This window comes from Poromitra crassiceps (assembly GCF_964638095.1).
Source record: "Poromitra crassiceps genome assembly, chromosome: 8".
Lineage (NCBI taxonomy): Eukaryota > Metazoa > Chordata > Actinopteri > Beryciformes > Melamphaidae > Poromitra > Poromitra crassiceps.
The window spans coordinates 35,650,339-35,662,868 of NC_139629.1; the positions used below are offsets into that span (position 1 = coordinate 35,650,339).

The following is a 12,530-nucleotide window of genomic DNA, read 5'->3' on the forward strand; positions in this document are numbered from 1 at the left end:
GTGTGTGTGTGTGTGTGTGCGTGCGTGCGTGCGTGCGTGCGTGCGTGTGCGCGCGGCGCGTGTGTTTTTGCTGGGGGGAGTGGCTGACCCCCTCAGGCTGTGTCCATGCTTCAGTGCCATAACATCCACAGGGTAGTTTTCACACCAGACTGTTTAGCTGCACTCATCATCTAATTGTAGGTCAGACGATCCTTCAGGACTGGACAGAAAGTTCGCTGCTTCGGTGGCCAGAAATCCATTTGAATTTAAGCCTGACTCTGCTGTTCTTCCACTGAGCTGAAAGAGATTTAAGTCCCCTTGTGATTTTATGAAGTTAGTTATCAATCAGCAGCAGGAATGGGTCTATTAGTGATGTGTTTATCTGTAACCTTGGCTTTAGTACGTCAAGTGAGCTATTGTGCCCTTGAACTGGGGATAAGCATAGACTATTAATCTTTCTTAAGACAAAACACACGCTACACTGCCGACCTGTCGGACATTCCTTCTGCCAGGGAGCCTTGAATCGGCTTTATTTGCCCAAAATATCCATTTGCTCTAATTTGATACAGCGCCTGATGTTTTGTATGAAAAGTGCAATGTGCCATTCAACATTGAGAAAGACAGAGGGCAGTATAGATACCTTCACACACTGCTCATCTTATACCAGTGATTCCAAAACCTTCAGTCCACATTACAGCCACAGACCCCTTTCTGATGAGATTTCCTCTCTCTAAAGCCATGTTCACACTACAGGCAAATCCGATTTGCTGCTAAAGTCATTAATCATCATTATCTTGATTGGTTTCCCAAATCTAATTTGGGAGTGTGTCCACACTGCCACAAATCTGATTTGGGCAAGTGTTCAAGTCGGATCTGTGTGTCCAGACCTCCATAATGTGGTTTGGGACAAGTGACACAAATCAGACTTGGAGCGTCCAGACTCATAAAACCAATCTGGATAGAATCATTAATAGGTCATTAAAGTTCACAAATCAGATTTGGCCTCCTAGTCTGAACATGGCCTAACTAACCCTCTTTTTAACATATGATTTTCTCCAGAATTCCTTGACTATTGTTACGAGGTAGAGAGATAAGAGTGAAACAATTAGTGTAACAATTAATCAATTTGATGGGGATCCCCGGAACCCTCAAAGACCCTTGGTGGTCCCCGCCTGGACGCCACATTGAGAACCACTGTCCTATACCAACTGCAAAGCTGGAATATGACTTACAGGAGAATCAGCCTCCTCGGACGGGACTGAAATATACATTTAAATGGATCCATTAAACTGCCTTAGAGGTTGAAGAATGAAGGATGAATTATGTCTTGCGGGCAAGAGAGCACTTTTGTGTGATTTGTTCAAGTAATTACATCTCTCACACCTGTGCTTGTGCTACTTTTAGTTTGCTTAAACACCCTCGAAGTTCAAAAATCAGTTTTTCTTCTTGTTCCTACAGTTGGATCTCTGATCGAGCTTCACTGTGCAAAACAACCCGATCTCATGGGAGAGCGTATGTATGACCCGCGGGTGTTATCTCGTGTCATACATACGCAGAAACGCAGTTTTTCGTGCAGTTCATACGCAACTTCGCCTCATCCACTTACATTATAAATCTAACATGCATAATAACTTTACGTGGAAGTTATGGGGGTTAGGTGTAGGGTTATGGTTAGGGTCAGGGTTAGGTTAAGGGTTTGGGTTAGTGGTTGCGAGTTTGTTAACGTTACTTCAACTTACTTGCTGCCAAATTGCGTTTCTGCGTATGTATGACACGAGATAACGCCCCGCGTGTCATACATACACTCTCCCATGAGATCGGGCTGGTGCAAAATGATGTCTGTGCAGAGTTTTGACACTAGAAAGCGGTTTCCATAATCGTCTGCTGAATGTGTCAATTCCTCTGAGCTCACTGAAAAGGCCGTTCGCAAACAAGCAAGATTCATGACATCATGAATCTTGGAGCCAATCCCTGTCCAGTATTCAGCAGTTAAAGCCCCAACGCATTCTCACTATCCAACTCGTCATGTACTGCAGATCGGTCAGGAACCCTTGTCATCACTTTATCACGAGTGAGAATGTGTTGAAAGCCCGTGTTGTATGCTGTGATTGGCTAGTTATGTTCTCGATGACCCTGATTGGTTGCTTTGGATTTTTAAATGAGGGAGAAGGAGGGGAAGTCATTGTAAGGATTTTAACAAGATAATTTAACCTTTTTTTGTGGGGAAAACCATCAGACACAAATACATTATTATTCAAAGTAGAGTATTTTATACACATCTTGAAACTTTAGCTGGTCTTTAAGACGTCCATGTTGCACATTAGATAGTGGGTAAATTACAGTGTCATGTAATTCTATCAATTTTGTAGGCCTCCTGGTAACAAAGCCTTTGCTCTACTCTGTTGTTTTATTTGTTATTATGGGTCACTTTATTGTAAAGCATCCTTGGGTTCCTTGAAAGGCGCTGTATGAATCAAAGTTATTATTATTATTACTAGCTTCACAGCGGCCTGCTCAAAGATGAGAGGAAGCTGTGCTCACAAATCGTTTCATTACTCATAATAAATGTATTAAACCTTTTTTAAATCAATCAAGTAACCAAGTATTTCTTGAGTATCTGAAATTAATGGCAAAACCTGTAACACTGAGACTATTTTGACCGAACACCAGTTAAGCAACACTGTACAGTCGTCTCGCTTAACTTCTTTGATTATTTCCCCATAAAGAGCATCAACGATTTAATAGATCCATCAAGGGCCACACTGATATGATTACAACTTCATTTTGTATAAGAAAGAAAAAAACATGGACTGGGAAAATAACTTCAGAAATATTTATTCAAATAAAGAATTAAGAACAAAATAGTGTATGACAATAATCAATACAGAATTCAATCAATAAATTAAGCCATTATAGGCTATACTTCACATTGACGTTTTGCTTCGCTTCGGTAACATTCTTTTATGGGCTTTCTAACAAACAGCTTTACAAGGAAGGGTATTTACAACAAAACAAGTCTCTCTGTGGAAAATAAGCAAGAGAGAAACGCTGAAACGATGGGTGGATATATTCAACAGAACGACGCTTGTTTGCAAGGCGGCACATTGCTCCAGACAGGACTGAGAAGTGAAACGATGACTGCAGAGGTGCAAAGTAGACATGTTTAAAAACATGCTTTTTTAGATGGCATGTTCTCATCAGTGGCTGCTACCAGCGTGGGGTCTTCCCTTCAAGCCCCACAGAGACATCTTGATTAGCACGTGCTGCTTCCTGCCATTGCCTCAGCGGTGCTTTCTGCGTAATGCTACAGAGAAAGGGTGAGGCGCCCCTCTTGGAGAGCCATCCTTCTCTCTCTCTATATGAGACAGCAACCCTGCTCGCGCGCGCCACTGCTCACATGGTTGCTAGGCAACACATTAAATTCCAGTGTTCTGTACATCCTAAAGAACTCTGGGCTCCTGTGCAAAACCTACAAATCATCAAGTCCTCCGTTAGCCGAGCTGTCAACAGGCCCTAATGCCACAAAGACTCAAGCGGCGAGGGAATACAAGGACATCAACAAGCACAAAAACGGCAAAGACAGCCACAAGCAATTAGAAACACCCAGGGGAAAAAAACAAGCTATTTTAAAAATGGAGGATGTCAAGAATACTTGGGAAGAAAGCTAAAAAAAAATGTAATCATAAAATACTTTTAAAAGAAAGAAATTATGATGAGGAAAAATATCTTCCTCCAGACAGGACCAGCCTGTTATTAGTATAATTCAATGCAACCATTCCCCCTCCCGAGCAACATTCGCTCAGGGATGCACCTATCTGGACTGTAGGGGCCTCTTGGGATGGGACTTGACATTGTTAGCGTTTAAAAAATGCAGCCCATCCCAGCAGCACAACGGAGCTTTTTGTTTTAGACATGATGTGTAAGCCAACTTCACTCTTTCAATTGTACAGCTAAAACGTAAGGATTATTTCCCTTCAAATGATGTATCCACGAGGCAGAGGATGCTGCTTTTGGCATATTTAAATAAATCCACTCAGATGGTAAAAACAAATCCCTTTTTTATCTTTTAGAAGACAATAAAGAATGATTTTTTTTTTTTTGCAGGTACACGCACTAAAAAAAACGGGTGTGGAGTAAACACTTCTTATAGTAGCAGGGAAAAGACAGATGATGCATCGCATCAGTGAAGCAATTAAGACTGATGTGGTGAGGGGTAAGAAAAGGGGGTCTGACAAAAACAGTCTTGGCTGACCCCCCAAACCCCCGCCCCGTCGCAGCATGTCCACCCTAGAGTGTTTGTGCCCATGCGAGAGGCTAAGTCACATTGCACTCCTACAGATGTGCTCTCAGCTCAGCTCATCCTCCCACTGCCTTTACAAATGAGCACTCTGCTTGCCAAATCCCCCCCCCCCCCCTCCACTGTCAGATTTAATTTCCAAAACGAAATACAGTGAAGAGTCACTGGGGAAATAATACCTTCAACAGCCTGTGTTTTAAATACCCCCCCCACCACATTCCTCTGGATACGCTTCCCTCTCAATGTCAGATTTGACACGTTATCTCATCATTCAGCCCAGATCACATCCTCGGGAGACAATCAGAGACAGAGAGAGGCCGACGGGAAAGGGCAATCTGAATTTCAAATGTGTCTGGTCAGAGTAACGCGATCCAACGCCATGTTTGCAACCACTCTCTCCATGGAAAAGAGAGGGAGCTGACCTTATTTAAGCCGACTCTCACACAGCAACCTGTATGTGAGGAATAGCCAAAGCCTCACACCACATCCAACAGGTCTTCTACACCTTAAAGCAGTGGTTCTCAAATGGGGGTCCGCGGCACTTTGCCAGGAGGTCCACGAAAAGTTGTCAGGTAAAAAAGAAAGAAGAAAAAAAAATGGCTAAAATGTTACTTATTCCTTCTCAAACTACTTCCTACATGGTGCTAGTCTATCAAAATATCTTGGCTGTCATTGATTGTGTTGCATAGTGGTTTTCTGTATACTGTTGACAAATTGTGATATTGTAAGTCGCTTTGGACAAAACAAAAGCGTCTGCTAAATGATGTAATGTAAATGTAATGTAATAAAAAACATTTTTGTTTTTTTTGTTTTGCAAAATCTTCATAGTTCTACGAAAATAGTTTATGCTTTAAATCTAAAATGGTTCATGGATTACATTCTAATAACAAACCTATCAAATTAAAAGTCAAGCACGTTACCGTGGAAACAATTAAGCTTAGCCCAAAATCACAAATCAGAATGAGGGGGTCCCCGGTATATTTTCTATCTTGTAAGGGGTCCTTGGCTGAAAAACATTTGAGAACCTCTGCCTTAAAGTGTCTGCTGTCAGTGCTGTGCTCCCTTTGTACAGGTGTGCGAGGTTATTCTAAATCTACAATGCCGGTTAATTAAGAAGGAATATAATCAAAACATTTTGAATGCCAAACATTTTCCACTCTGTCTCTGCACTGTGTGCTGGTGACAAGCAATGGCATAAAAGGCCAGTATCCTGGCTGAACTTTGTGGAGTGTAGGGAATCAGCCATCTTGTTGAAGTGGTTGTCAGGGAGGCTGGGGAGGACCCAAACGAGAGGTTCACCACCAGAAATTCAGTTCGCACCACTCCTTCTCCTGCACCAGTGACAGACAGCCCCCCCGTGTCCTCGCAGTCTTCCTCTCAGCGTCTCTCACATGACGGAGCAGCTCTTGGACTTGTCCTTGCTGAAGGTGGAGGAGAGGAGCTCCGTCTTGCCGGGCAGGTGGAGCAGCCTCTTGGAGAGGCGGCGCGCCGGGCTGGGCTTGGCGGCCGGCTGGAGCTTGTTCATGCAGGCCAGGGCGGCGGCGCGGAAAACACTGTGGATGCTCTTCTCCGACGTGAACGCCGAGCACTCCAGGTACGCCTCTGCCCCCAGCTGCTTGGCCAAGGACGAGCCCTGCAAATGAGAATGCGTGTGTGAGGAGGACGTGTGTCAAATACGTGTCCAAGCACAAAGATCAGGAGACAGACAGGAGAGTGAAGAGTCGTCACACGACGGAACAAACCTGCTCGTGGGAGACGGGCGTCTGCTTGTGATTGGCCAGCTCCATGAGTGTGCAGACGTCCGTGCGCAGGTCCATCTTGCAACCTACGAGTAGGATCCGCGTGCTGGGGCAGAAATCCAGGATCTCTGCTTTCCACTGCAACGGAGACACCAAAGAGCTACCATTAAACCATCTATAGAGTTACTACTGTTGTGGTAAAATCCATAGTGTGACTTAGGCACTATACTGTAGTAGTACATAGTCACTAATGAAAAGGCTGAAAAGGTAGCGAGACAGGACGAGGAGAGCAGGGTAGCTGTGGTGTGTTTACACTGTGACCGCCCGTACCTTCTTCAGCGCGCTGTCTACGATATCCGGCCGACTGATGTCGAAGCAGAGGAGCACTGCGTCTGAGTCGCTGTAGCAGAGCGGCCGGACGTTGTTGTAGTACGGAGAGCCTGGAGGGACACACAGAGCGGTAAAGGTTCAATGCCACATATTCAACGACACGTTGTACCAGAACATCGGACCAAAGACGATTTTGTGAACATGTGGTTCAGGAGGATGGAGATTGAACGTGTGACAAGAGGAACCAGCTTCAGTACAGCAACACGCATGCTTCCATTACTCTGAGGGCTTATACCAAACACCAGTCTGAAAACCCTGTGGAGGTGACAGATTATTATGGAAGACTCTTATCAGATGTTTCATGGAAGACTCTTTCCATATTTCTGTCAGTTAGTCTTTGTGCTCAGACATGGTGTCAGTATACAAGAAACTTTGAGTCTGATACCATTACTGATATGTGGGAGCAAAAGTAGCCAGAATAACAAAAACTATATATTTTTTTCTATCTTAGTATTAAACATGTCCTCTTAAAGAGCAGGAGAATTACATTTAATATGTGATATTTAATTCCTCACACATTGCTGCTGCAATATCAGAAATTAAGTAGAATTAGATTATTATTAGTCACAAATCAAGCAAAGACTGATGAAAACAGTTGATTGGGCTGCACACATGCAATGATAACGATGTATTAGGCCTGCACGATATGAGGAAAATCTGCGATGTGCGATAACATTGTTCAATATAGCGATGACGATACGACTTGCAATAAATAAACAAATATTAAAGTATGCATATTAGCTATACAGTTCCTATGTCTTTCTGCTTTAATAATGCTAACATAGACCCCAAACATAGCCTATGCCCACTGAATAAAGAAATGAAATACACACTGACTCCAGCTGAAACTACACACAGCGTGTTTGGGCTTTGGCAGAGGGGTGGAGCACACTGTTGCAAGGGAAAGGTGTACGCTGGATTTACAACACAAGACAAAATGATCAGATGTTGAGTGTGAATGCATGAGGCATGTAAAAAAAAACACTTTTGTTATTCATCGCGTTTCAGGCAGTCTTTGCGATGTGTTTATTGCGCACGTTCATATTGCGATGACGATGAAAATACGATTAATTGTGCAGCCCTACGCTGTATCTTTGTATTTCTCCGGCTTTATTGAAACATCAACATCAACATCAGACCACACACCGGTCCCGACATCTCAGCCAATAATGCCTTTGTTAAAGCGGCTGGTGGTAAAACTCTTTTCACCCACAGCCTTTTTAATCACGCGTCACATTTAACCGATGATAAAAAAAAAAAACGCAATGAGATCCAGTGTTCATGTCAGCTCGCTCCCATTGGCCGGCGTCTACCAGGATGCATGTCACATGACGACACCGCCTCAGTGCTGAGAGTGTGAAGGAAGGAAACATAATCTGGCTTACATTTCGATAAATGGCACAGCCATGATGTGTGGCCCCCCTCTGGGCCCTCAGGAAGGCTCCTGTGCTAAATGCAGACTGACAGGAAGTCCGCCCCCTATTGTCTTCCCCCCGCTACCTAATCACTCAGCGACACAGCAACACTATAGATTCCATTTCCTCCTCCTGTCCTCTGGGGCCAACGTGCGCCCGGAGCTCGCCTTTGGTCAAATGTGAGGAGGATATAATCATATCAGGAAAGGAAATAGCGCTCAGGCTTCGACCGGAACTATCAAACAATCATGTTGTCTTGAGCCTCCTCCTTGAGGCGTGAATAACTAATCTATTAGCACCAAAGCCCTGTTGATTTAACTCAGTCAGAATCTTTCGCTCAAATGTGCACACATACCCGTACGAGTAGCAGCTAAAACGCACCCCGCCAGCACAGAAATAATCCAGGGTGATGTAAGGCTTAGCAAAGAGGGGGCATCTACAGGAGAGATCTACAACACGTCTAACAACACCACCATCTCCTACACATGGCCAGCCCCCTGCTTGGACACGCACGCACGCACGCACGCACGCACCAGGTTGAACTAACGGGCTGATCCAATGAGATTGTCCTCCTCGCTATTCAGTATCCGGGAGTGAAAGAGATCTGAAGAGAGCTGGGATAATCCTCTTAAAGCCTGTGTGTGTGTGTGTGTGTGTGTGTGTGTGTGTGTGTGTGTGTGTGTGTGTGTGTGTGTGTAAATTATGTAAAAACTTATGCAATGTTTTCTCTGGGGCGGATGACTGTCCGCAAAGTTTTAACTGTGTGGAAGATAAACAGACAAACAAACAGCAGTTCAGAGTTGGTTTCAGTTACACAATAGTTTTATTTTTATTGCAGGCCGCACACCGTAAGGGAGCGGGGAGGTCCTGCTTATCTTTTGCTCGATATCCCTCATTTGTGCCTTCTGTTCGCAGCTACTGTAAGCCATGAAAAACACACCAAAATAGACAAATCATACACGCACGCGTGCACGCACACACACACACACGCACGCACGCACGCACACACACATACACACACACGCACGCACGCACGTACGCACGTACACACGTACACACACACACGCACACACGTACACACGTAGACACGTACACACACACACACACGTACACACACCCACACACACACACACACACGTACACACACTTCCATTCCCTGCAGAGACCAAGGCAACCCCCTTCCCCCTGTGAGACAATCCCTCTGCAGGCCAACTGGCACTGCTCCGCTTCCTCTCAGCAGAACTCCTCAGCCAATGCTGTTATTATGAGAGAAATCTATTCTACTTCCTGTTGTTGTTGTTTTTACATCATTTTGAAAGATGTTTCAGGTGTCATTGAAAAGCCACATGTGAATTCAAAGCACATGATGTGTCTCATGGAGACATATTGATGTTCATATGATGTGAACATGTGTTTTCACCTGCCATTACATGATGACAGTATTTGTTTCACGTGTGGAAACTTTCATTTCACATATAAAGAGGCAATTCACAGGTGAATGAATGAGAAACGGAGAATTTTCAAGTGAGCACTAATGGGGGATAAAATGGGATAAAAAAAAAATCGGGAAAGAAACTGAGAATTTTCCCATATGAAAACCAACATTTCCCGTGTGAAAATGACATTTCCCACTTGCGAACTACCTCTTAAATGTGAAATTAAGTGTTCACATGTGAAACAAATACTGTCATGTAATGAATTGTAGGTGAAAAGTTGTGTCCAAAAGAGACGCGGTTTGAATTCACATGTGGGTTTTTTCACATGCATATTTTGGGGAATGCACTAGGCACTTCCCACTCTCCCCATTCCAATTAAATATATTGATGGGCAAAGCACTGAAATCTCAGTTAGCCACAGCACTGCAATAACGCTCGTGTTGTAACAGCCACAAATAGTCTTTCATTGTCCCATTTCTTTGAGATATGGCAGGGCTATTTTTCTCCTATATGGTCCCTACGATTTAGAAGACATTATTCCACAGAAATATATCGGGTGATCTATAAGTGATGAATCTATGACACTGTTTTGTGATCCTCTATGATCCCTGGAGGAAATTGGAGGTCACAGCTGGCAGGGATTCAAGTGTCTTGTTCAAGGACACTTGAGCAGGGGGGTCGCTTTTGCCACAGGGGCTTTAAGCTGGAGGCGGGGACAGCCTCTCTACTCCCTTCTTCACTGAAAACTAACATGAATCATGGATATCTCCCCTAACTGTAAAACTAAAAATATATATATATATATACACGGGAAAAACTATTACAAAATATCATCTATCTGGACTGCTAAAAATTAAACATGGACAAGTGTGAGTCAGTACTGAGCTGCTTTGCCTGGAACAGCTTCTCGTCTCTCCTCAGAGAAACAGGATCAACAGATCAGTGATGTCTGGGTAAACCAACAGCAATAACGCGGGAGTCTCCGTGAAGGTAAATAAGACACTAAAGACAACAGACAAGACAGCCCTGCATTTACATTTATATTGACTGTCTTGTTTGTAGGGTGGTTGGCTAAACAAAGGCTTCACACACCAGTCCCAATGTTACTGAAACCAGCTACTTATTACTAATTCATTGGCCAAGCAGAATTTCCCAGGGGGAGCAACTCGAAGACAGAGAGAAGAGAGGAGGTGATGGAAACAAGTCATGGACTTTATTGTGTTTACTTTTATTCCTCGACAATTTTAATACCGGCGTACGGATTTAATCTGAATTTTTAACAACTGTCTCAATAAATAAATGAATAAATGAATTAATTCATACATTCATTCAGTCGTAAAACTGCTGCCGTTTCATGTTTGTCCTGTGTTGTCAGAATTCACAGGTGTTTGTAACTGTGTGTGCAGGTGAACAAGACGGCACGATCCTCACCTGATGTGTCCCACAGGCTGAGCTCAACCCGCTGCTCATCCAGCTCCAGACAGGCGGTGTAGTTTTCAAACACAGTAGGGACATACGTCTAGAGAGGGACAAAACAATGGCATCAAACACAGTAGGGACATACGTCTAGAGAGGGACAAAACAATGGCATTTGCGACTCTTGTCTTTTACCACTTTGGAGCAATTCTAGCACAGGCATTATTCTAGGTCAATAACGATACGTGATTCTAACAACTCATATCATCCATCTTTGTCCAGTGTTATAATTCTAAATATTAAGGTGGTGACTGGCCTATAGGTTAATACTTATTATTATTCTATAACCCCTAAAGAACTAATAATCCTAATACATTTGAGAAGAATATCCTACAAACATCGCACCATTATAAATGTACATTTAATAAGCCTAATTATATTATGCATAATATAGTGACACCATGAGCTTTAAAAAAAAGATACAAGGACATATTACAAACTCACATACCACATGCACATACACAGTATCAGTTGATTGCATACACCACTGTAACTACAAACAAATAGCCTACAAATAGCCTACCACTAACACTCTAAAGCCCCAAGAAAGTCCTAATAGGAATGTATAACGTTAGTCAAATAAATAGTCCGAAAAATAAAGTCTAAAATCATAACTCTTCTACTGTAGTGCTCTAATCAATCAATGAATCAATCAAGCAATGTAAATTAGCCTTTATGGCCCTATAGCTTACCTCTGGATAGCAATCCTTCGCCAAGACCTGTAACATTGCGGTTTTACCGCATTGGACGTCTCCAACCAGCACTAGTTTACATCTCGCCACAAAATGTGGCATGAGTCTTCTTTCCTTCATTGTGAAGATATAGAAAACCTCGCTACTAGCCTAGGTTACTTATCAAAATTAGAATGTAGAGGGAGAAAAAAACTTTGTAAATCCTCGTTGTAAGCGGCTGTGCTGGCTTCCCTCCCGGCTGGCAGGCGGTGACGGTGTGGTCAGACTCAAACAGGCAAGCAGAGCAGCTCTCAACTGACTGACCCATAAATGAGAGATACTGCGGAACTTTATATTGTCGCGCCAGCCAATGAGCGCTGCGCTGCTGTGCCGGGCGCTCCCACCGAGGGAGGGCCGTGCACGCATGTTCCTGTTTCTGGCATGTGTGGAGTGTGGAGTGGAGTCGCCTCAATTAACTCCTTAGTGATGTCACTCGAGCAATTGTGATGTCATCACTCATCAGTGATGTCACTCGAGCAGTTTTTCACCACGGAGCGAAGAATTTACATAATAAAGTTTCATGTCAGCATAAAAAGCTGGATAAACTTAGTATAGGTTTTTTTTTAATTATTATTATTTTACCCCAATTTTCTCCCCAATTGTACTTGGCCAATTTCCCCCTTGCTGCCCCGGTCGCTGTTCCACCGTCTGCCGATCTGGGGAGAGCCGTAGACTAGCATCATGCTTCCTCCGACGCATGCACAGTTGCCAACCGCTTCTTTTCCCCTGACAGCAGGGAGCTTCACCGACAGGACGTGGGACTCAGTGGGAGGATCACACTATTCCCACCAGTTCCCTTCTGCCCCGACCAGGCGCCCCGACCGACCAGAGGAGGCGCTAGTGCAGCGACCAGGACACATAGGACCTACCCTCAATCCGGCAATCCGGCTTCCCAACCACAGACACAGCCAATCGTGCCTTTATGGACTATAGGTGGGTTTAACCTCCTCCAGTACATCCATTTTTATGAGCCTGTCTGGCACATAAATGAGCAAACATGTATGTATCTCGGTATGTATTTGTCTCCGTTTCATTTTCCTCAGAAAGCGTCGGCCTGACAGCATTCA

The 12,530-nt window shown here is 43.9% G+C and overlaps 1 protein-coding gene across 1 annotated transcript; it reads right to left on the reverse strand.

Annotated features, from left to right (window-relative positions):
* Positions 1-5,634: 5,634 nt before the first annotated feature.
* Positions 5,635-11,544, reverse strand: LOC310780981 (rho-related GTP-binding protein Rho6-like; the record flags this gene model as incomplete). Its single annotated transcript, XM_083641516.1, has 5 exons — positions 5,635-5,909; positions 6,019-6,153; positions 6,346-6,455; positions 10,688-10,775; positions 11,425-11,544. The coding sequence occupies 5 exons, from the start codon at positions 11,542-11,544 to the stop codon at positions 5,664-5,666; spliced, it is 699 nt and encodes a 232-aa protein (XP_083497642.1). The 3' UTR covers positions 5,635-5,663.
* Between the last annotated feature and the right edge of the window lie 986 nt (positions 11,545-12,530).